The 26248-nt window shown below is 37.6% G+C and overlaps 1 protein-coding gene across 6 annotated transcripts in view; it reads left to right on the forward strand.

The window, feature by feature from the left end:
- Positions 1 to 26248, forward strand: part of agtpbp1 (ATP/GTP binding carboxypeptidase 1) — a 330136-nt gene that overhangs the window by 214161 nt on the left and 89727 nt on the right. For all 6 annotated transcript variants that reach the window (XM_043713129.2, XM_043713120.2, XM_087997543.1 and 3 more), the window contains 4 exons: positions 1283 to 1431; positions 14374 to 14461; positions 20800 to 20944; positions 22850 to 23003. In XM_043713129.2, coding sequence (XP_043569064.1) covers positions 1283 to 1431; positions 14374 to 14461; positions 20800 to 20944; positions 22850 to 23003 — 536 coding nt within the window. The remainder of the gene's footprint in view (positions 1 to 1282; positions 1432 to 14373; positions 14462 to 20799; positions 20945 to 22849; positions 23004 to 26248) is intronic.

The raw sequence follows: 26248 nt of genomic DNA on the forward strand, positions 1-26248 counted from the left end.
TGCACCTAACACTATGGGCAATTTAGCATGGCCAATTCACCTAACCTGCACATTTTTGGACTGTGGGAGGAAACCGGAGCACCCGGAGGAAACCCACGCAGACACTGGGGGGAATGTGCAAACTCCACACAGACAGTCACCTGAGGCAGGAATTGAATCCGGGTCTCTGGCACTGTGAGGCAGCAGTACTAACCACTGTGCCACCGTGCCGCCTACTAGTCCCATACAAAATCCCAATTAAGATTTACAAAAGAAAAATCACGTTTCTAAACTGGTCAGCTTTGTCTAGTCTCCTTTGTAGATATTCCTCTCCAGATTCTCTCCAGGTTGGGTTCGAAGTTCTGCTGTGCAAACTGTTTCCACAAACAGGTACCTCAGAGAGCTCTTGAGCTAGCAGTCTACATTAGTTGGTCTTTAGGCAGCTCTCTCTCTAGCTTTTTAAAATGTCCAGTTTTATACCCCAAAACCTCAGATCATTTCATTAGTTTTAATATTATCAAAATACTCAATTCAAATATGATTGGATTCTGATATCTTGGGGCATAATTCAACCTGATTGGCCAAATTTGAATTTGTTTTTGTTCCATAGCAACACAGCTGTTGCTAGCTGTTTCAACCAAGGGTTACATTATTACTTTGTTCTGGACGGTCTGCTTTGTCCTTGCTAGCTTTTCAACTCCTTTGAAGGTACACTACCTCTACACCTTCATAACAATATATATCACAACAAAAAAGAAAAGGACCTGCAACATGATCCTGCTTATCCTCACTGGAAACAACCTTCTAATCACAAGTGTATCCCTCAACCTCTTTGCTTCTTCCTACAGAAATATTTTTAATCCAATTTGCCATTTGCCCTTGGATCCCATGGACCTTTACTTTCTTGACTGGTCTCTCATGTGGGACCATGTCAACGACCTTGCTAAAATCCTTACAAACCTCTTAAAAACTGCTAATCTCATCAGTTCTTCGTGTTAGCTGATCAATAAATTCAATCAAGTTAGTCAGGTATGATCTTCCCTTATAAATTTTATGCTTTCACAGTCCTGTCAGGCTTTCGACTTCCCTCCCTAAACTCTCTGCCTGGTTATCCAACTTTCCCTCTCCAAACTAAAACGATCTCCTTCACTTAACTCTTGGTCACCTGTCTAAATATCTCTTTATTTGGCTCCATGTCGTGTAAATTACTCCTTGGTACCTTTTTGTAATGTCAAGGGTGCTACATAGACAAACATTGTCTTACGTAATCTGTGATTTTCTAAATTCCAATTACTTTTTCTAGGTTTGAATATGACCTCATCCTTAATTCTGACATAAACAGCAATCACCACCACCAATGGTTTTACTTTGAAGTGAGTGGAATGCGAAATGCTGTTCCTTATCGATTCAACATTATCAACTGTGAAAAGTCCAATAGTCAATTTAACTATGGTAAGCTTTTTTTTTTAACATTTCACTATCTTATTTTTATCATTATTTCAGTCTCCTCAATTATTAAGCAAAATGCAGACATGTCATATTTGAATAATATCCTTTTGTTCCAATGCCCAGTAGTAGCATTTGTATGATCGCAAATATTAGAAATTCATGTTATGACCAGTGATAACCCTAATATTATAATGTGATAATTATAAGAATTCTTGTTAGATTTTCAATATCAGCCACATTACAAACTTATTTTTTCCAATCCACAATTCTTATGATCACTTAATTTTGATGAGATTAACTGTATACTAATTGTTACATAGAGTACAGTTTCTCATTCATTTGACAAAAATTAAGTTTGGAAAATTCAAACAGGAGTTAATAACAGGAGCTTTACTGGCAACAAGAGCAGTTGATGAAATATGTATTGAAATCCAAAATAATGATTTAAATGTTGAAGTGGTTGCATTAAATCTTTCAATTTATGGAGAGGTGCAAGTGTTAGTGGCATTGTTAGCTGACTCGTAATCCAAAGACTCCGGCTTATGTTCTCGAGGTACGGTCATGAATCCCACCATGGCAAATGGTTCAATTTGAATTCAATTAACATATTTGGAATTTAAAAGATAGCCCAATAGTAACCATCAAATCTTACTGTCAATTGTGGTACAAATCCATCTCATTCACTGATGTCCTTTAGAGAAGGATACTGCCATCCTTACCTGGTCTGGCTTACATGTGACTCCAGCTTAACAACAATGTTGTTGACCCTTAACTACCCTCTGAAATGGATTAGCAAACCACTCAGTTGTACTGAGCATTTCAAGAAGGCTGCAGTTAGGGATTAGATTAGATTAGATTAGATTACAGTGTGGAAACAGGCCCTTCGGCCCAACAAGTCTACACCGACCCGCTGAAGCGCAACCCACCCATACCCCTACATTTACCCCTTACCTAACACTACGGGCAATTTAGCATGGCCAATTCACCTGACCTGCATATTTTTGGACTGGGAGGAAACCGGAGCACCCGGAGGAAACCCACGCAGACACGGGGAGAACGTGCAAACTCCACACAGTCAGTCACCTGAGGCGGGAATTGAACCTGGGTCTCAAGGATGGACCTAGCGAGCTGCTAGGTCAATTTCTGTCAATGCATAATGAAAAAAAGTTGTAGACAATGTCAATTTAAGGAAAATAGTTTTACTTGTTTTTCTAGACCTTTTTGATTTCACCAAATTTGGCTTGGAGACACTGCATTTTACTGTGCAATGACAATGAACACAGCTTACTTAATCTAGTATCACCTCTGTGTGTGTGTAATTGTGAAAAGATTAAGGACTTTACGTAAGATCAGACATGCATGTTCAGTGTTACTAACACTGACCCCATTTTGGTGCTTGAGAATGGACTTAATGCCCATACCTGTGGGAATAAGTTGGGAGGAGGGTAGACAAGACGTCTCCAATAGTGGGACACTTGTGACATTGTAGTGGTGAGAGTAGGGAACAGGGTGAGAGAGCTATGACAATGTGGTGTGTGGGTGAAGACCTGTGACAGTGATGTAGATGAGATGTGGTTAGTGGGTATGTAGGTAAGGTGGCAGCAAAAGCCATGAGAGCAGAGGAGGAGGGAGCTGTTTAACCCACAGAGTTTTTGAGTTAAAAGCAACTACCCGTAATATTTGATTTGTAAGGTCAGGATTCAAGTCTCAAAGTTTGGCCAGTTATGTCACGCTAACCTTTTAAAAAGAAAATACTGAGATTAAAGGGGCCATACAAGTATTAGCACTCGGTTGGAGTTTCATGTCAACCAGGGCTGGCTCAGATCTCCCAACCTCAAAATTTCAGCTGGCAACCCAACTGAGAGTTGTGAGCCACCATTTTGGAATCCCTATGCTTACGTTTCATCTATACCACACAACTATGACATAATCTGGACTTGCTTGACTATACCTTGGAAGATGTGAATTTCAAACCACTTGATTAATTGTTCCAAATATTATCACTCAGATAGTAGAAGATATTCAGCATAGGTCTAAAGTAAATACTTGGAAAGCTTAATTGCTAGGCTGACATTCAGTTATTAGACATTTTTTAGTAGGAAAAGATGTTTTTCACTGGAAGAATTTAATAATTTTACAAGCAGATAGTTGAAGGCACGCTGTCACTGACAGCTTAGAGCAAAGATGCAGAATGTATAAGTAACACAAATGATCTGTGTGATTCATAAATGCACATTTCTAATGAACAAAGTGTGGAAAATCTAGCATTATAGAGAAATTGCTGTTTTTTTTATATATAAATAATATAACAGCGTTTCAGAAGAAAACATTTGGAAATTTAGGTAGATTTTTCAACCCAAATATGAAGGTGTAGAAAATCTGTTGAATGTTAGCTTCTGTAGTTACAGTGATTGTGACTTTTTATAGATGTTTCCTAATCAAATTGCTCAAGATGTTATGACACTGCTGGATTAGGTAGGATTTGAATCTGGGCCTCCTGGTCCAGAGGTGTGGATCTTACCACTGCGCTACAACAGCCCCTTTGAGACTTTTGTAATATATTAGAAAACTGGAAGCATCTGTGTTATCATTAGCTGTTAACACCTGGGAAGTAGTGAGTGCAGCAGGCTGTTAAACTCTGCCCCATTACCATTTAAACGTCAGTTGATACCTGAACCTGCTATAACTGTGATTCCAATCACCTCCAGCATTTCCCTGGAAATAGTAACGAATGAACCTCCAAGCTTTTGACGATGTACTGAGGAGTCAAATACTAATACTTAGTAGCATGCCAAGGCCCTCACTTATGCTTGGGACTCCACACAGTTGGATAAACATAACAGAAATCCTGACATTCATTTCCCAAAATTATTCTCACCAAATGCCTTTGTCTAGATTTGTAGCCAAATCACTCAGGAATAGATTATGTGAATTTTTTTATTCTTTCACAAGTCTAAGATTGATAATTTGGTCAGCTACACTCCAAGCAGATTTAATGGATGAGTTTAGAGTGTGGTGGAGAAGTTATTCTGATTCAAAGATCCTCCCCTGCTTAAAATGCAATAATCTTTTTATAAGTACATTTATAGAACCTCAGTAACATTTTTGCTTATTACGGTCTTCTTGCAATGATTTTGGTGAGGGTTCTACTTTCAAGACATACACAATCAACCTCATATGCTGAACATTAAACATCAACAAGTTCTCTAAAATACATGGGTGTGTTTCTGGTTAAGGTCAATTAAGATAATTACATAGTTTTTTTTTAAACAGCTAGAACATGCTATTCAGTTATATACACTTGAAGGGATACTTAAGGGTGCAATATGAACCTGAATCACAAGTTGACTTAATTTCTAAGTAGCTTTCTTTCATTGACTTCAGCAAAATGTATCAACAGCAGATCACACTTAAGATTACTCATTTTCCTAGCAAATGTAATGGTATATAAGTAATTCAATTATTCACTACTACAAAAATATTAAGATTTTGATTACTGATTTTTCTAGAAAGATCTTATGATGCCCCTTCGACAATGAGACAAAAATGTCCTATGTGTCTGATGTGAGGAATAGTCAAAGTACAATAAATTTCTGGAAATACTCAGCAGGTTAGTCAGCATCTGTGGAGAGAACAGATAAGTTAACATTTGAGGTGTAACCCTTTGTCAGTTCTTGAGCAAGTTACAAATGAAAAAAAAATTAAAAAGAGCAGAACGCACATGCATGTGCTCTATATACTTATGTGGCAGACATAGAAGAAAAAGGGAACAGATTCTGGCAGTCTATGACAGAAGACAATGTTAGTAGTTTTGAATAGTTTTCTCAGTTTTTTTACATAAAAGAGAGATGGAGTCAACACTCTGGATCACTGCTGTCTGCACTCTGATTCTTTTATTTTTTTACCCATGCCTTTTTCATCTTCCTGGTTCCCGTTCTGCTTGAACATACTCTGCATTGCTGGTTTTGCATGGTTTCATTTCTCCCTGCCCTACCTCACTCTACCTCACACTCTCACAGCTATTGACAATTCCTTGTGTATTGTAAATATCTTTAATTTCTCCTATTTTGATTCCTATTGTATTGTCTTATGAAGCTAAAATCATTTATATACTTTAGATTTCAAGTAATTACAAAGAAGGACAAAAGAAAGTCAAAAGTAAGTATGTTGAGTTGGAAGAGAGCTAATGTTGTAAGTTGAAAAGGGATTTGGCCTAAGTGGATTGCAAAGATTTGCAAGTTAAACAGTGAATGACCATTGGGAGGCTTTCAGAAGAATTGGTCTGCGTACAAGCATACACATTCCCACGAGGTAAAGGAAAGCCATCAAAAGTTAGGTTCCTCTGGATTACTGAAGATCTAGAATTAAATGAAACAGAAAAAAAGGAGGTTCATGATAAATATCAGGGTCTTAATACAGTGGAGCCCTAAATTGAATACAGAAAGTACAGATAAGAGCTGAAAAAGGAAATGAGAAAAATAAAGCATTTGAGAAGAGATCGGTGAATAATATAAAAGATAGCACACAATCCCTTATTAATGTATAACTAGTAAATAGGTAATAGATGGCATAGAACTAAGACCTTAGAAGAGATGATCTTGTTGTTCCAGAGAACATGGCTGGAATTTGATGAATACTTCACATTTGCATTCACTAAAGAAGAGTATGCTACCAATAAAGGGAAGAGGATGTGGTATATGGAATAAGATTTTTTAAAAAAGTAAAGAAAAGGTATTGGTAAGGTCGACAGCGGTCAAAGTAGAAAGCAATCATCCAGTGATATCCCAGTGGAATATATCAAAAATACCTGAGGGAAATAGGAGTGGTAATGAATTAGACTACAATCCACCACATTTCCTTCATGCAAGAGGACTGGAAGATTGCAAAAAAAGGAATAAATTTGGCAACTATAAGCCAGTCATAGAATCCCTACAGTATGGAAGGCCATTCAGTCCACACCAACCCTCCGAAGAGCATCCCACTCAAAGCCAGCTCCCTTGACCAGTAACCATGTATTTCCCTTTGTACAATCCACCTAACCTATACATCCCTGGACACAATGGACAATTTAGCAATAACCAGTGCACCTAACTTGCACATCAGAGGGCCTGGAGGAAACCCTCACAGACCTTGGGAGAATGTGCAAACTCCGCACAGACAGTCGTCCAAGGATGGAATCAAACCTGAGTCCCTAGCACTGTGCGGCAACAGTGCTAACCAATTGAGAAAAAAACAGACCCAGTAAACGAAAGCTGGCATGGATTAGTTAAAGATAAATTGTGTTTGTTGAACTGAATTCAGTTATTTGGTGATGTAAAAGAGTGCATGAGAGAAGTCTGGTTGATGTGTGTGTGCCAACTCTGCAAAGGTGTTTGATAAAGGAGCACTTAATACATTTATTAGCAAAACTGAAGTCCTTGGTAGTAAATGAACAGTGGCTGCTTGGAAATCAGGTCACGAACAAAAAGAGGAGAGTTACAGATAATGTTTGCATTTTAAATTGGATTCCGTATTGGGATAGCTGAGCATTTTCGTTTTTTTTTTATTAACCTGTGTTTGTGAATCCAAGTCGCCTTTACAAAGATTCCAGATGACATGAAACTCAGAAATGAAGGAAACAATGAGGTGGATAGAAGTAGACATACAAAAGACATAGTGATGAAATCAGTATGTGTATGACATAATTGTAATTTAGTGACCTGATTGATTTTCTTCCTATGAAAATCAATGTCGGCTAAGAGGTCCAATTTTAAAGGAGGTACAAGAACAGAGATACTTGGTGTAAATGCACATAAGTCTTTGCACATGGTAGGACATGTTGAGAAAGTTGTTCGAAAGACGTTTGAGATCCTATACTTTGTGAAAAGTGAGGAAGTTATAAAACACTGTTTAGGTCCTGGCTAGTTTAATCTGTCTAACTCTGCATCATGCACTTTAAGAACAATGTCAAAGCATTGGAGAAGCTACAGAGAAGATTTTAATGAAGCGGTACCAACATCTTAGGCGTCTTATATCTTGTGCAGTAGGATTATTTTTCCTGGAGCAGAAACCAGGAGAGATTTGGCTAAAGTGTTAAAATCATTAAGGTTAAGTAGGGAGTAACTGTTTCCAGTGGCAAAATTATAAGTAAGCAAATGACACAGATTGAAGATAATTGGCAAAATAATCAAAAATGACATCAAGAAAAATAAATACTGCATGCAGTGACTTCTGATGATTTATTATGCAGTGCTGAAGAATGTCACAACAATACATTTGATAATAGTTTGAAAGGAAATTAGATGCATACTTGAAATGGAAAAAATTGCAAAGCTATTTTTAAAGAACAGAGGACGGCATCTAATTAAATTGATCTTCCAAATTGCAAACAAAGGCACAGTGTTGTCCAGTCTGTGACTGTGCTGTAACTGATTTACCTATTTTGATTTCTCATTTCTGTGTTTTACTCACCATCCTACTACCTTTATGTGTCTTTGTCACATCTCGCCATCTTTCCTTTTTTACTTTCTTTAATATGCTGCAACTTTCTTTTATTTATGACAAGAGTTACATTTGGAATATTAACTCATCTGTTCTCTCCACAGAGACTGCCAGACTTGCTATGTTTCCTATTGTTTCAAATTTCTGGCATCTGTAGATATTTTGTTTTGTATTTACAACTTTGACATAAGTGAATTGAACTAAACTTTGCATAAGTACCAAAATGTAACTGTACATGAAATTCAAGTATAAGATTTCCCCATGTAGTGAGTTTGTTGAGAAGATTAAATTATTCCCTTGTTAAAATAAAACTTAAAATGAGACAAACCTGACATAGTTTCTTGAAGTATTTATTTTATCCGTATTGCTATTAATCATTCATTCAACAAATAAATAATATTTTACAGTTGGATTACCAGAAGGTGAATCATTTTCAAATTTTACACTATTCAATTTAAAGCAAATCCCTAAAGGCCATGGAGGCAGATATGTCAATCCACTAATATATATTTCAACATGTTATTTAAAACCACTGCTGTGACATGAGATGTCCATTTCATAGTGGTACATCAGTCCAACTTGAACTACGGGGAAGGGGTAAAACAACCTTAGAATGGACAGCTATTTATTCTAATGAATGAGAATATTATAATGTAGCTTTATATTGGTGATTTGTTCATCTAATCTCTGGTCAGATAATTTGCTGAAGCTCAACCTGATTCATCAGCATTCTTCCTAAATGTCTGAAATGGTATTATTGAGATATTCAACTTTTGGATGATTGTCCGTGTGATTCTTTGTAGCTCGTAGTATATGTGCTAAAAAGATAATACCATAATAAACAAAACACAAGTTAAAATAGTTTATAATGCCTTACCATGGTTTGGGAGGGAGTGGGGGGTTGTGGAAGGTGGTGTGGCAGGAGCAGCAGCATTTTTCTGTGCCTCTGCACTGCAGTTTGACTACCAAAGCAGCATGAGGAAGAGTACTGACATTTGCTTTACTTCCTTAAAATATCAGCTTTCTCCACCAAAGATGAAAGTCTTAGTTAACACATTTCTTTTCCTCTGGCTTAAATGTGAAGTTTTCATTACTAAACGTAAATTATCAAACATAAATGGGAATAGTGCTGGAAACTATAGTGATAAGTTATGATGAACTACCTTATTGAATATACTGTACTGCTGGAAAGGATGTTGCCTCCAGAGAGCATCAGGTCACAGTTGAATTGGAAGCTAGGACAGCATGCATGACAGAGCAGATTATTTGAAGGCCTTGTGGGCTAACAGACTCTAATTGTATACTGTCTTTTTGTGGTATTGTTACATTGTAAATGATTATTTTAAGTAATCAGTTCTTGTGAAACTAACTATAGTTAAAATAATGCTGTGAATTACTGATAGAAAACTAAAATTGTGTTTGTCCGAGAGCTGAAGCTTGCAATTTGATTTATCGTGATTTGTTGAACATATGCAGGGTGACTGAAGTAATATTCCTTCTCGTGTTGAGACAGGCAGTACAAATTCCATTCTCTTGCTTTCACAAATTAGTTTTAAATGTTATGTAAAGATCTGAAGTAGTATCTATAATTTCTTAAAACTGAAGTGAATTTGAAAATTCAGATCACAATTTGCCATTTTAAATTGCCTAGATGTACTGTTAGTAACTGCTACCCAGGAATATCTGTGCCAGCGGATCTGAAACAATTTATCATGGTTGATAGAAGGCTATATTCATTGGTCAGATCATCGTGCTTAGGATTTATTTGCCTTAAAATGGTTGGTAGTGCCAAATGCTATACAAGTGGTACCACTTTGTATTAAAGCTTTTTGTAACTTGACTCTGAATAATTTTATTTCTTAACGAAGGTCTTATAAGTAATCACTTTGAATCAGAATTTGGGAGAATATGATCAATTGGCTTTTCCAGTTCTTTTAAGTTTCAAATCCGATTTAAATAATGGAGCTGATACTGTGTTGTGAATCTGAAAGACACCAAAATACTGGAAGCCCGTGAGGTTTACTAAGAGAAAGAAAGTCCAGTTTTCTTTTCACAGCATTCTAAAATCATTTGAAGAATATGGCAGAAATCAGCTATCATGAGATGGGATTCCCCACTTTCCAATCCACCTATACCACACAGGGCTACACTCTACAACTGGAGCTTCATAACATAACTTTATTCACCAGCATGTGTGAAAACATTGCCCCTTAGGTCCCTTTTATATCTTTCCCCTCTCACCCTAAACCTATGCCCTCTAGTTCTGGACTCCGTGACCCAGGGAAAAGACTTTGCCTATTTGCCCTATCCATGTCTCTCATAATTTTGTAAACCTCTATACGGTCACCCCTCAGCCTTCGACACTCCAGGGAAAACAGCCCCAGCCTGTTCAGCCTCTCCCTGTAGCTCAAATCCTCCAACCCTGGCAACATCGTTGTAAATCTTTTCTGAACCCTTTCAAGTTTCACAACATCTTTCCGATAGGAAGGAGACCAGAATTGCATGCGATATTCCAACAGTGGCCTAACCATTGTCCTGTACAGCCACAACATGACATCCCAACTCCTGTACTCAATACTCTGACCAATAAAGGAAAGCATACCAAATATCTCCTTCACTATCCTATCTACCTGTGATTCTACTTCCAAGGCACTATGAATCTTCACTCCAAGGTCTCTTTGTTCAGCAACACTCCCGAGGACCTTACCATTAAGTGTACAAGTCCTGCTAAGATTTGCTTTTCCAAAATGCAGCACTTTACATTTATTTAAATTAAACCCCATCTGCCACTCCTCAGCCCATTGGCCCATCTGATCAAGATCCCATTGTACTCTGAGGTAACCTTCATCATTGTCCACTGACATCTCCAATTTTAGTCTCATCTGCAAACTTGCTAACTATACCTCCTATGTTCACATCCAAATAATTTATATAAATGCAGTGGACCCAACACCGATCCTTGTGGCACACCACTGGTCACAAGCCTCCAGTCTGAAAACAACCCTCCACCACTACCCTCTGTCTTCTACCTTCGAGCCAGTTCTGTATCCAAATGGATATTCTCCCTGTATTCTATGATATCTAACTTTGCTAATCAGTCTCCCATGAGGTACCTTGTCGAACACCTTACTGAAGTCCATACACATCACATCTCCCACTCTGCCCTCATCAATCCTCTTCGTTACATCTTCAAAAAGCTCAATCATGTTGATGAGACATGATTTCCCATGCACAAAGCCATGTTGACTATCCCTAATCAGTCCTTGCCTTTCCAAATACATGTTAATCCTGTCCCTCAGAATTCCCTCCAATTTCTCAAGTCATCCAGCTTTCCTACATCTACCAGCCTTTCCTTTTACTCTAACTGGAATATACTGCCTCTGGACTCTCATTGTTTCATTTTTGAAGGCTTCCCATTTTCCAGCCATCCCTTTACCTGCGAACATCTACCCCCATCAGCTTTTCAAAGTTCTTGCCTAAAACCATCAAATTAGCCTTCCTCCACTTTAGAACTTCAATTTTTAGATCTGGTCTATCCTTTTCTATCACAGTTATGGTCGTTGGCCAAGATGTTCCTCACTGACACCTCAGTCACTTGCCCTGTCTTATTTCCCAAGAGTAGGTCAAGTTTTGCACCTTCTCTAGTAGGTACATCCACATCCTGAATCAACATTTTCTTGTACACGTTTAACAAATTCCTCTTCATCTAAACCTTTAACACTATGGCAGTCCCAGTCTATGTTTGGAAAGTTAAAATCCCCTGCCATAACCACCCTATTATTCTTACAATAACTGAAATCTCCTTCCAAAATTTTTTCAATTTCCTGCTAACTATTGGGGGGTCTATAATACAATTTCAGTAAGGTGATCATCCCTTTCTTATTTCTCAGTTTCCCCCAAATAACTTGCCTGGATGTATCCCCAGGAGTATCCTTCCTGGGTACAGGGGTAATGCTATCCCTTATCAAAAATGCCACTCCCCCTCCTTTCTTGCTCCCTTTTTATCCTTCCTATAGCATTTGTATCCTGGGATATTAAACTGCCAGTACTGTCCATCCCTGAGCCATGTTTCTGTAATTGCTATGATATCCCAGTCCCATGTTCCTAACCATGCCCTGAGTTCATCTGTCTTCCCTGTTATTTATCAGTCCTACCGTGGCCTCTGCTTTGTTCCTGCCTGCCCTGACTGTTTGACTCGCTTCTTTTCCCAGCGTACCAATCTCAGATTGATCTCTTTCCTCACTATTTCCCTGGGTCTGCCCCCACCAACTTTACTAGCTTAAATCCTCCTGAGCAGCTCGAGCAAATCTCACTGGCAGTATATTATTCCCCTTCCAATTCTGGTGCAATCCGTCCATCTTGTACAGGTTACTTCTACCCCAGAAGAGATTCCAATGATCCAAAAATGTGAACCCTCCTCCCCTGCACCAGCTCCTCAGCCATGCATTCATCTGCTGTATCCTCCTATTCTTACCCACACTAGCTCGTAGCATTGGCAGTAATCCAGATATTACTACACTCAAGGGCCTCCTTTTTAAATTTCTGCCTTCAGAATCTCATCCTTTTCCCTTCCTGTGTCATTAGTTCCTATGTGTACAATGACCTCCTGCTGGTCCAGCTCTCCTTTGAGAACATTCTGTACCCTCTCTGAGATATCCTTGATCCTGGCACCATGGAGGTAACATATCATTCTGATTGTTCACTGCTGGCCACAGAAATGTCTGTCTGTGCCTCTGACTAGAGAGTTCCCTACAACAGTCAATCGCTTGGAACCCAACATACCCCTCATTACATTAGAGTCAGTCTCGATAGCAGAAACTTGCCTCTTTGTACTGTATACCCCTGAGAGTCCATCACCCCCTACATTTTCCAAAACAGCATACTCATTTGTATCTGTGGCTTTTCTCCTTTCCTATAACTGCCATCCATCACACCCCCTAGCTCTTGTAAATTCCTCATTGCCTCAAACTGGCGCTCCAACTGATTCATGCAATCTGAAAGGATTCCCAACCAAAGACACTTCCTGCAGACATAATCATCAGTAACATGCAAACTCTCCCTAAACTCCCACATCCGACTGGAAGACCACATCACTCTACTAAAGGCCATCTTTGCTCCTTCACAATCTACAGACCCAAAATATAGCACCATCTTTTTGCTCCTAAAAACAAAGCAGTGCTCCAGGCTAATTTAGTACTTATGTTTTATATTCTAAAAATATACTCATTAGACAGATCTCAATAAAACATGTAATCAAGAAAGAACCCACTCTGCTCACTACTGTAGACTTGCAGCAAGGCTACACTTAGAAACTATGCACTTATCTGTTCCTATGCTGTGAGCTGTCCCACACAGGTGCCTCCAAGCTCTGCTGTGAATTTCGTTTGTTTGTTAATTTTTCCTAGATGCACTCTGATGTCCAGAGCAGCAGACAGCAAAGTCAGTAACTGTGCAGATACACCTGTGTGTCAGTTAGCAGTGTAGGTTTCTCTCTCTCTCTCTCTCTCTCTCTCTCTCTCTCTCTCTCTCTCTCTCTCTCTCTCTCCCTCACTGACCATGTAGTTGCTGCCTTTTGTCTGTCCTCCTCCTTTTGAAAGTGCTGTTGTTTTGTTTTTTTCTCCCCAAAGTTTCAAAACAGTGCAATAGCATGTTAAACAGTAATTGCTATTCCTGGAATTTGAGGAAGTCACCTCCAACATCTCAAATATCTCAAAAAAAGAGCAGCTCTTGCAGCCACAATTTTTCTTGTCCTCCATCTTGGATTACCCAGAATCCTTTAACCAACTTTGCCCACTTGAGGTGCACACATGCACCCATAAAATGCATCCCAAAGTCTTTAAGGAACCAGAATTCTGGCCCTTTTATTTAGCATGCAGCTTTAGGTCGACAGAATTCAGACGTTCTATGAGCTATCATCATGACCAAATCAACCTAGTCTCACTGATAGTGTGCAGATTTAAGTCTGCCGATACCACCATCCTGTATAATACTTAGTCCTGTCCTGCTCTGTTGCAATGTTACAATATGTAATAGTGTAAATCAGCCAACAGTTTGATATTAATTGTTATTGAATCTGCACGGTAAATTCTGCAGTCAATCTTAAATCCTTCTTGCCCCTTCACCCCGGCTCCCAACTCCTACCCATGGCAGTTGTCTACAGCCACTTTCATTATCACACAGTGGCAAATGCAGTCACGTATGCTGTGTGTGATAGAAATGCACTAACATTTTTAAAAACTTTAAATGTATTATTTGTTAGTACACTGCAATTTTCTTTCCTTGAATTTTTTGTTAGTAAAATAAAGGTCTTAATAACATGATGAATGAATAAAGAATAGAGGATAAATTCTGCACTGTTGCAGTTGTGAAATGTACCTGATGGACAAGCAGTTTATTAATAATATTTATATTATTAATCTTTTTACATGAACAAGAAAATTTTAAACCTTTATTTTCTTTTTGAAGGTATGCATCCCATAATGTATTCTGTCCAAGAAGCCATGCTAGGAAGACCGCAGTGGATTCGAGCTGGCACAGATATCTGTTATTACAAGTATGTGCTGTATTTTTGTCGAATAACAATCTGATTTTTCAAGTAATTTTCTATTTTTCTTACTGCACTGTGCATAAAAAGTAATTAAATGTAGTTTGAGTTTTTATATTGCCACAACATTGAAATTGTTGATTTTTAAGAGAATTGTAATTTGTCATACTTCAGCTTCACTTGTTTCTTGCAATAATTTTCCCAGCATTCATTCTTCTGTTGGAGCCAATTGCTTTGTTATATAGTTATTGATACACTTACTGTTGGCTGTTGGGTGGTTTGATAGTTTTACTTATGAGCAATCTCAGATCTTCCTAATTTTTGTCAGAAATTGTGGCCTCCGTTAACATTACAAGATAGATATAGATTAAAATATTTTGAATTGTATTCATCATAACTGAAATGCAAGAAAATATTTAAGCAACAAGAGAGTAACTTGTACAGCACGAGAAGAGGGTGCATGGGGATGTAGTAGAATCTGTTAAGTCTTAGTTAATTGATTAAGTTCAAATCTGCAATAGGAAAACCGTTTCCAATTAGTCCTGATTCCACTAAGAAAATTACCTAAACCAATTCTGCATATGCTGAATATTATATTTAAACACACATCCTGTTCTTTGTAGATAAAACAAACGTGTCCACAGATTACACTTCTTCCAGTGAGAAAAGAGCTAAAAAGATACCCAATCCCTGCCCATCTTCATTGGATCAATCAGAGTCAACACATTTGATTTTAAATTAACTGAGACAGTTAATAGTTCCGGTTGCGTCTTCATACCAATCATAGTCCAACCAATTAACACCCTGTTCTTGTGCTGTATAAATTATTGGTTGAACATTATTTCCCTTTTAGAAATCTATGCTCCGTCTTCCTAATCAATCCCTCTCTTCCCATGTAACTATTAATTCTATCCTGAAACAAAAACAGAAATTGCTGGAAAATGTCAGCAACATCTGTGGAGAGAAATCAATTTTTGTTTTTGGTCCTGTGACACTACTTCAGAATTAGTAGCTGGGGAAAGGTGTATTTTTTTTATGCAGGAGATTGGGGTGGGAGTGGGAAAGGAGTAAACTATAGGTGGCAATAGAACTGAAAGGGAGAGGAAAAACAGTTGGACAGACAAAGGAGTGGATAACGATTAGGCTAGGAGTATGAATCACTACTAATGGAGACAATTGGTAGCTAACAGTGGGTAGTGTAATACAGAAGATCATGTGATAACAAGGCCTGTTATGTGGGAGTTGCAGTGAGGACATGGGAGAAGGTGCTTCAAGCCATAAAAATTGTTGAGCTTGATATTGAGTCCAGTGAGACTATAGAGTTCCCAAGTGGAAAATGAGGTATTGTTCTTCCAGCTTATGCCACCCCTCCTTCCTTTACTATCTTTTCTGAATATCTTGAATCCAGGAATATTTATCATCCAGTTTTGCCCTTACTTGTACCAGGTTTCTGTAATCATCACAGGCTGTTGACTGGTTAGTCTGCTGGTCTGGTTGATAAGTCCTGTACCAGATTGTGCACTAGTGGGAGTGCACCAAAGCCCCTCTGAGAGCACATTAAATCTTGTATCTTGTTTTCGTTCTAGAAGAAGTGAAGTTTTATCCTCATGTAAAAGTTTCAGCCTCAGGCGACTGACTGTGTGGAGTTTGCAAGTTCTCCCCGTGTCTGCGTGGGTTTCCTCCGGGTGCTCCGTTTTCCTCCCACAATCCAAAAGATGAATTGGCCATGCTAAATTGCCCGTAGTGTTAGGTAAGGGGTAAATGTAGGGGTAGGGGTATGGGCGGGTTGCGCTTCGGTGGGGCGGTGTGGACTTGTTGGGCCGAAGGGCCTGTTTCCACACTGTAAGTAATCTAATCTAATCTAATCTAATCTAAAAGTATGTGAATTTTCAAACAAAATTGCAAACAGCTGGACCTTTTTTTTGCAGGCAAACATATTTTGGTACACGTTAAATGATACTGGAGGCACAAGAATTAAGTTATGTATTGCAGAATAATCAATTCGGCAAAGGCATTGCAGCATTAAATAGAACATAGAACAGTACAGCACAATACAGGCCGTTTGGCTCACAATGTTGTACTGAGCATTTATGTTATCTAATCGAGCATTTATGTTAATCTAACCTACAGCCCCCTCAATTTACTGCCATCCATGTGCTTGTCCAACAGTCGCTTAAATGTCCCTAATGTCTCTGACTCTACTACCACTGCTGGCAGTGCATTCCACGCACACACCACTCTCTGCGTAAAGAACCTACCTCTGACATCTCTCCTATACCTTCCCCCAATCACCTTAAAATTATGACCCCTCGTGACACCCAGTTCTGCCCTGGAGAAAAAGCCATTTAGATGGACTTGTTCTTCTGCCAGGATCTTTTTCTAAAAACTGATATTCACAATTTGCTGTGATTACTGTCTTTCCTGATAGCATTAATGACCATTGTGCTTAGTTGTTGCACTCAAATTCCAGTAGTAGTGTCAAGTTTATATGGTTATCAAATGAAATGTATTGATACCTCCTTGATGTAGAGGGACACTTGGCATGTGACTGATGCATATTCAAGCATCTTTCTGAAAAAATCCAGTTTTGATCTTGCTAGCTGCCTAGGCGTGGTCCACATTCTGCGCGAATTCAAAAGCTCACCTTCTTAAAAATTCAACGTATTTTTCTAATCAACCTGTTTAAAGATGTTATGACACACCTCCGGAGCAGGTGGGACCTTAACCTAGGTCTCCTGGTCCAGAGATTGGGACTCTACTACTGTGCAACAAATGGGTCCTAAACAGTTTTTTTTTAATTTAGACTATTTTTCTAATCAACCTGTTCAGAGCTGTTATTTTACACCCTTGGAGCAGGTGAAACTTGAACCATTGGTTCAGGGATAAGGACACTGCCACTGCACCACAAGACAGCCCTCATCAGGTTACTCTTTTTGCTTTTTACTCTTCATTGATTTCGGTAAATTGCACAAACACTTGCAGGTAGGTGTTAACTCCCTCTGTTGTTTCATTGATTGCTCACAATGACTGTTAACTTACACAGCTATTACTTATTCTTTATGGTAAGTGCTTATATTCTGGTTGGTAAAATTACAACAATGAAGATAATTTTAATTCTGACATTTAGGAGGATCTAAAAATAAAACAATCAGAAAGTATTAGAAACATTCCAGATCAAGCAACAGGAAACAAGTTAGCATTTCCAAATTTTCAACCATTTACCTGAAATTACCGGTCTTTCTATTTGATTTATCTTTAGTCAAAGTTATGGTGTTCTGCTATGAGCTGTTTGTTTTGTTTTACAAACAACTTCATAAAATGACTGCAAAGAACATTTATTATTGTTATACAGTTCACCTGCAATTTTCTGTTTTGTGAAGTTGCTCCATTAGCATATCAGGTATCCCCTAAAATGAGACATTACGTTCAGGCAAGTTCTGAACATACAAATATCTTTTTAGTGAAATATAAATTCCTGCAAAGGCAATTATCCTTTCCCTTGGAAAGGAAATTTGACACTATATTCCAATTGAGGCCAGATAAGTGTTTCCTAACAGTTCATCATAACCTCCTTGTGTTGTACTTTTCTGCCTTTATTTATAAAGCTCAGAGTCCTGTATGGCTTGTTAATCAGTTTCTCAAACTCTTATGATCCCTTCAAAGAATTTGACCCTTTCTGTCCTTTATGGATTAGGACAGTGTTAGCATATTAGAATAATTAAAGCCCCATATTATAGGTAATCTGTCGATTTTCCATCGCTCATTTTACAGTTATTCCTGTCTTTTCCACTAGCTTATGATCAATAATAAAGTACAGTTGTGAAACAGTACCTCTGCATGTTTATTAACTCTAACCAACTAGATCTAGGAAGTTGAAGCAAAAATATCTCTAACCTTTCATCAGCAAAATGATAGAAGGGATTGTCAACATACTATCAAGTGGCATTTGCTCAGCCCTGAAGAAGGGCTTGTGCCCGAAACGTTGATTCTCCTGTTCCCTGGATGCTGCCTGACCTGCTGCGCTTTTCCAGCAACACATTTTCAGCTTTGCTCAGCAATAACCTGCTCCTTGATAGTCAGTTGGGTTCTGCCAGAACTACTTAGTTTCTGATCTCATTACAGCTTGATCTAAACATGGGCAAAAGAACTAAACTCCAGATGTGAGGTGAGAATGACTGTCTTTGACATCAAGGCAGTGTTTGAATGTGACAGCAAGGATGCGATGCAGAAATGGAGTTGGTGGGGTCAGGGCAATGTTCTACGCTTGTTGGAAGCAAACCTAGCACAAAGATTTGGAGATGCCGGTGTTGGACTGGGGTGTACAAAGCTAAAAATCACACAACACCAGGTGTTGTGTGATTTCTAGCACAAAGAAGGATAGCTGTGGTTGTTGGAGATCAATCTTAACAGTCCAAGTTATGTTCCTTCAGATTTATTTTCTTCTGCACACACTTCCGAGGTCTGTGTATAACAAAACCTCCAAATCTGGAAATCAATGCTGGTGAACAGTGTTGGCATGCCATTTGACATGCACAGACCCATGGAGAGGATACTGAAGCAGTCTGTGTCCATTTGCAGCAAGATCTGGATAACCATTAATGACATGAACATCACTGACCATCTCCCACTACCAATATCTCTGGGGGTTACATTGACCAGAAACTAAAATGGACTAGCCATATACTGCAGACACAGAGTGGATCAGAGCCTAGGAAGTTTGTGGCAAGTAACTTACCTCTTAACACTGCTAAGCCTGTCCATTGTCTACAAGGCACAGATCAGGAGTGAGTTGGAATATTCTCCACTTGCCTGTTTCATTGCAGCTCCAACAACTCTGAATTAGTTTAGGACAATCATTTAGGGCAATCTAATGTTTTTTGCATAGTACCTTATCCACCACTTAAACATTCACTTGCACACTTTCACAAACACTCACTGATGTGAGGTGGCACCATTGTGTACCATCTGTAAAATGCAATGTAGCAACGCATTAAAGCTCCTTTGACAGTACTGTCCAAAAGCGTGTATTGTGAGCATGGGCTAGCTGGATACCATCAGTAACTTGCTTGTTGGGAACAGCTGAAATGATTTACCAGTTTTTTTTTTCAGACATATTACATTTTTAACCAGTATCAGACTCTCCTGCACTATTCATTTGGTGTGGTAGGTAGAATGTCTTTTTGGCTTGACAGCAGCATCTTGTTAGTGGCAAACACACTTTTGTTGTATTGCACCGTAACAGAGTAGAACAGTTAGCTTAACCTGTTGCTCAGCGCTGTGAGATATGTCACACTTTACGTTTTGTGATTAATCACATTACATAAGTGAAATAGAATGTACACCTTTCAGGTTCAAAAATGATAGCTGTTCCAAACAAGCAAGGCGTGTGCTTGCAAAACTCACACGTTGTCCAGCACTGGATGTGATTCCATGTTTGGAGAACATTTTCGAAATAATCCAGAAAATGCAAATAATTATGTTGAAAATCAATTTAAGATTATCATTTGGACCCAACACCCAGTATTTTCTATTTTTGTACACATGCATGTACTGGAAGCTAAGTATGTTATCACACATTTTCATGTTCTTTGTGCACAAAAAGAACATTTGTATGCATTGTCGAGAGTGTGGTGCTGGAAAAGTACGGCAGGATTTCTGTTGAAGGGCTTATGCCCGAAACGTCAATTTTCCTGCTCCTCAGATGCTGCCTGACCTGCTGTGCTTTTCCAGGACCGCACTCTTGACTCTGATCTCCAGCATCTGCAGTTCTCACTTTCTGTCATTTGTATGCATTATTCAAAATACATTACAGTCATTCTCTGATTCTTTTCTCAGGATAATGCATTGCTAACTCAGTCAATCTGGCTATTTAAGACTATAAACAAAGCTTGGAACGTAATTTTCAGTCACCATGAATCGGCACATTCTCTACGGCAATGCCTCAACCAATCAGAATGTACTTGCCAACCAATCAGCACTTTTCTCTCATATAGTATTAACATTGGTCTCCTTTTAATCTTGTTAACTTTTCAGGTCAATTACTTTTAATGAGATGAATTGTTAACTGTTTCCCTTCACAGGTGTTGCCTGACCTACTGAAACACCCAGTATTTTCCATTTTTGTATTAAATTTCCAGCATAGGAAGTCTGCTTTCCATTTGACATGACTGTATGATTCTTTTCACCGTACATTGGTTATCATACCATGTTAAATAATAATGACATATAGTTTCATTAGTAGTAGTGTTCAGTGATCTTTGTACCATTGGTGCTTCGAAAAGAGCAACTTAAATGGCCAACTATGTGGTTTAAAAAAGATTTTAATACGATTATGCCTTTCTTTGTAGGAATCATTTTTCCAGAAGTTCAATAGCAGCTGGGGGTCAAAAAGGAAAATCTTATTACACGCTGACATTTACGATGAACTTTGCCCATAAAGATGATGTGTGCTATTTTGCTTACCACTATCCATATACATACTCTACCTTGCAGGTAATATTCATAGTGTAATGTACAGAATGATAATTTTTAATCAGTTGAAATGTGTAACATAGCAATTAATTGCCTATTATGCGGCATGTGGTTGCTTTAACTCAGAACTCTTTATTTACATTCATGGCTATTTAAGAAGCCGTATCCTGAAATCTCTTAGAAATACCACAAGTTGCTTTAGGTGCAGATAGATTTTCATATTGAATATATGTTAAGCTGATGACTTCGTTATAGAACTTGTGTTTTGAATTGCATTTTGCTGAAAGATCTTACATAATTGAGAACCTCAGCTTTTTTTTAAAAAACGTTCAATGCCTTTGAGTTTTCTCAAATTATTGACTACTCAAGTCCTAATTTGATTTTTAACTTACATTGAATGGAGATGGAATAAAATAACCTAGTGAGTGACTAGACATACAGTACTGCATATTTCTCTTGCCTTGAATCATCATGATATTTCTAGCCAAATTCTATAAATAATGCAAATTATAATTCCTGTTTTATTGCAAGTGTCATTATTTAAATCTGTTTTTAAATCTTGATAATCAAAATGAATTTTCCACTCAAAAAAAGCTTTTACTTCCTTTAAGCCTCATTTAGCTAATAATCTTACAAAAACAATTATATTATTGTCTAAATAAATATGCTTGTTCAAAGTGCAGTTGTTTAATTCAACTTTCAATATTATTTCATTTCTGATATGATTTCATCCAAGTGTGTATTTATTGGATAAATCAGTTGGACATTTATCAGAATTAAATGATATTCATAAATGTTTTGATTTTAATTATTTGAAGTTTTGTTCTTTACTTCTTTGTCTCTAATTGTAATTTTAAAAAAACATAACCCTTGATAGATATGCTGATCCAGTAGCTGATTACTGGATCATGATCCATACTGATTGTGTCCCTCTGTCTAAAAGTTTTCCAACTTGAGCAGTTGCCCCTAAAGGATATAAGCCCAACAGACTGTGAGACACAAGCAAACCTCTTTGAAGACAATAGACCACAGAAAATATGTAGCAAATTTACAACATTTTTCCTCAATTTGTAGAGAACTGAACCAATTGCTGCCACCATGTTGAACCTTTCTTAAAGAATACAAGGTTTGTAAATTTCAAATCCAGGAGATTGATTGATGCCCCCTGTGTTACTGAAGGTCTCCAAGTACTCCGGTTTACATCATATGTAGGCATTGTTAATCAGGAATATTTTGTGATGTGGAAGCACAATCCCAATCTTTGTACTCCATGCTTCAGCATGTTAGTAATAGGCTCATGTTAGTGTGTGCAAAATTCTCTTTTGTGAGGCAGCCTGCATGTACATAGTATCGGATAATAAGAGTTATCGATAGATTATTAGATAGAAGTAAAGAATTCTCGGATAAAGGTTAAGAAATGCAATATTTAAACATAGGGTATACTATTGAAGTTGAACTTGCAGAAATTTGCTGTAGAATCTGGTACATGAACTGAAATGGGCTTTTTATAGTGTGCATATTTATCTTTTTCTGCTTTACATCCATGGATATGCTTTAAAAGTACTACTTGGCTATAAAACATTTGGAAATGAGCTGTGGATATGAAAGGCACAATATAAATGCAAGTTCATCTCTCTTTTTAATGTGTAGTAGTTTTTACAGTTGGTGTCTCAACATAAGGCATAGATTAGTGTTCTAGATCAAAGCAGCCAAGACATGTATTACCATACTTGTGGCTCCTTCTAAAATTGTTCAGTCTTTTTGTTAAAGAATGATCAAATTATATTCTTCAAACCTATTCACAGATGTAAATTTCCAATCTTGATGAACATAAAGACAACAATATGAAAGTAAAATTCAGGATGTAAATATAAATCCCAGGAGTAACAGAACTATAAACATTTTATTTGCTTCTTTTTAATAAAGATGCACATCCAAAAACTGGAGTCACTGCATGATCCTCAGCTGATTTATTTTCGGCAAGATTCGATCTGTGAAACTTTAGGAGGCAACCCTTGCCCTGTCCTGACCATTACTTCTGTGCCAGAGTCCAAGTCCTGGGAAAGTCTGTACCAGTTTAGTAAGTACTTTGATGTGTTCATCTGAGCTTAACATTGTAGTTCAGTTACTGGCACCATGAATACATTGAGAGTCTAACCTCTGATTACTCTTTAATAATTGTCTGAAAAACAATATATGGACAAGTATGTTCACTATTCTTTTGCACGTGTCTGTATTTTTCAATAGTGTAAACCTTGTATTTCCTCTTGGTCTTCCAAATAAATATAAAATACAACTCCAAAGCACTTTTAAGCACCTCAGCCAAGAGAGATGTATTGTGTTGAGTAGACAGTAGTTGGTGTCATGTTGTTTGTTCATTGTTCATAAAAGAATATTGTCACTGAATCCAATCTGTTCTCACTTTGTACCCACATGTTTTAGAATTGATCACTGCATAGTATTCATTTATGGGAAGTCTGTCGATTGGCCTCAATTTTGCAGTCAGTGATGAAGATACAGATCACCACTGACCTTGTAAATGGCTTAGCAAGTTACAGATATAGGTTTTCTGTTTGTCTTTATTTATATAATTTGGCAATTTCAATGGGGGAATCTGTGGCTGTCATCAATTTTCAGCCTGACTTGTGCCTGTTCTAATCAGTTGGATGGAAGAATTCTCATAGATGGCAAAGAAAACAAAAAGCAGGAAATATAAATCACATTTAAATTATTGTACACAAAGTGAAATAAAAATGTTGACATACAAATAAAATTAAGACAGAAATATAAAGTTTAGAACAAAAAAGGTATTGAAACTAAACTTTTTAAGGTAACTGATGAAAAATTAGCTTTTCAGGGGCTAAGAGGTTGCTTAACAATAACTATGATTTGGTAAAATTTAAGTTACTTTTGATTGAACTAAGCTCATGATTGACATTGGTGTTTCCAGTAAACATAATTTCTAAATAGTTGAAGTTCATGACATAGTTGTGATGTCTAATTATTCCACCTGCAGACTTATATAATTCCTATTATAGCAAGTTCCACGCTTCTACTTTTAATAAATTGTGTGGATGTCACTTGTCAGTTTTACATTGTAATGATGATAATTTTGAAGTCATTACAACCACCAGTTCCAGGCCAGTGTTTTCTTTCTTCAATTTAGAGCAGTTAAGGCCAATTTGAATAGCCCAATGGCCCCTCAAGAAATGATCAAACTTGGCATAGGTTAGGAATAGAAGCTTAGAATTTGCTTCCACACTGAGTCATGATTTTCCAACAAAATCAACATTTAGTTATCAGCCTTATTGTGATTTATTGGTTTTGAATTTAAACCAAGTACAGAAGCTTAATAATGAACAAGTTTTGAGAAGATTTGGAGCTCAGGTTGAGGTTCTGGTTGTAGGTTTGCTCACTGAGCTAGAAGGTTCATTTTCAGACTAGGTAACATCATCAATGGCCTCTGGAAGATATACCTGTAGGTATGGCCCGCTTTCTATTTATGGGTTTAGGTTTCCTTGGGTTGGTGACATCATTTCCTGTGGTGATGTCATTTCCAGTTCTTTTTCTCAGGGTGTGGTAAATGGGATCCAAGTCAATGTGTTTGTTAATAGAGTTCTGGTTGAAACAACAAACACATTGACTTTGAGCCCATTTACCAACTCCTGAGAAAAAAAACAGGAAATTATGTCACCACAGAAAATGATGTCACCGACCCAAGGAAACCCATACGCTTAAATAGGAAGTGGGCCATACCACCAATGCTTCATCCGGAGCCTGACTGATAATGTTACTTATGGTGATAAAATGTCTGAAAACAAACTTGCCAGCTCAGCGAGCAAACCTACATCCAAAGTTAATAGTTTCTAATTTTAATATCCCAGGTTACCTTTGTTGCCTTGTTGCACATTTTTATCTCTCCTCAACCACCATACTATTCTGCCTAGAAGGATGAGAACAAGACCCATGTCCTTACTTTGTCTGTCTATATATCTTTGTTTATGAATATGAAACCAATTTTGTATCCATGGAAGATTGATATCTATTTAGTGCTGAACGTACATGTAGAGAAGATGCGGGGCAATTTCTGAATATATAATCTTTGAGTTTTGTTTTCTGCTTATTCTACAAGCTTGGTTAAATGGTGGAAGAAAAGCTAGTAAATGTGAAAAAATGAGTAGCAAGGATTTACCTTTACAATCTTATCCAACATAGCAAATTAACTAAATGGAGGTTATGTAAAAAGCCTTTACAGAGTGTAATTGTGTCTTCCTGTGATCGAATTTAATGGTTTATGCATTATTTCCATTTATGAATGACTCATGACCTTAAACTTGTAACAAGATTTACCAAAATATGAAATAAACAGTAAATGATCCTGTTTTAATGACAAATGCTTGAGAAAGCTCAAGTGTCCATTAGAAAATTTATAGTGACTGCTTTGGCATTTGCAAGTAAAATAAAGGGAAACCCAAGTGCAAAAAGAGCAAGAAGATTACTAAGGAAAGTGTAGAAACAATTAGAGACTAAAACAATAATTTCTGTGGAAGCAGATGTGGGTTTGGTACTCAACAAATGTATTGTTTCTATCTTCACAAATGAGTGGTAACAATACTGATATCTTAATTTAAAAGGAGTACAAAATATTGGAGGGGATGAATGAACATTGGGCAAATATGAAGTGGTTAGTCATTTTTAAAAGTAGATACCTTTCTGTGTCTGGATGAAATGCACCCAGAACGTGAAGAGAAATGAAAACAGAATATCATATGGACTGTTACGTGATGTTGTTTAGCAAAGATACAGAGTGAGCACTATAATTACAGATCTGCCAGGCTAGCCTATTAATTGTCATTTAGAAAATATTAGTTAATTAAGGATGTCAGAATGGATTTATTAAGAGAACATCATATCTGACTAATTTAATTGAATTTTCTAACGAGGTTTGAAGGAGGCGTCATTGGTGGTGTAGTTCGTAAGGTGTCTGATGTGGTCCAACATAACTGGACTTGTCAGAAAGTTAAAAACCCATGGGTCCAAAAGGATAATGGCAGATTTGATCCAAAATTGGCTTAGTGATAGGAAACAACTGGTTGATAGATGTTTACTGACTGCAGAGCTATTTCTCATGGGGTCCTGAGGGTAGGCATTATTAAGTTTTCTGATGATACGCAAGTTGTATATGTGTTTATGAGGAAAAGATCTTTACTATAAGAAGATATCCTTGTGACTTGTGAAGTCACCATAAAAGTGGTGAATGGATTTCATTCTGAAAAGTGCAAGGCAATGCATTAGAACAGAACAAGTGCGGCAAAAGAATATACA

The sequence above is a fragment of the Chiloscyllium plagiosum genome, unplaced genomic scaffold (assembly GCF_037043375.1).
Source record: "Chiloscyllium plagiosum isolate Xiang-an unplaced genomic scaffold, Cpla_swu_hap1 HiC_scaffold_2, whole genome shotgun sequence".
NCBI classification, from domain to species: Eukaryota; Metazoa; Chordata; class Chondrichthyes; order Orectolobiformes; family Hemiscylliidae; genus Chiloscyllium; species Chiloscyllium plagiosum.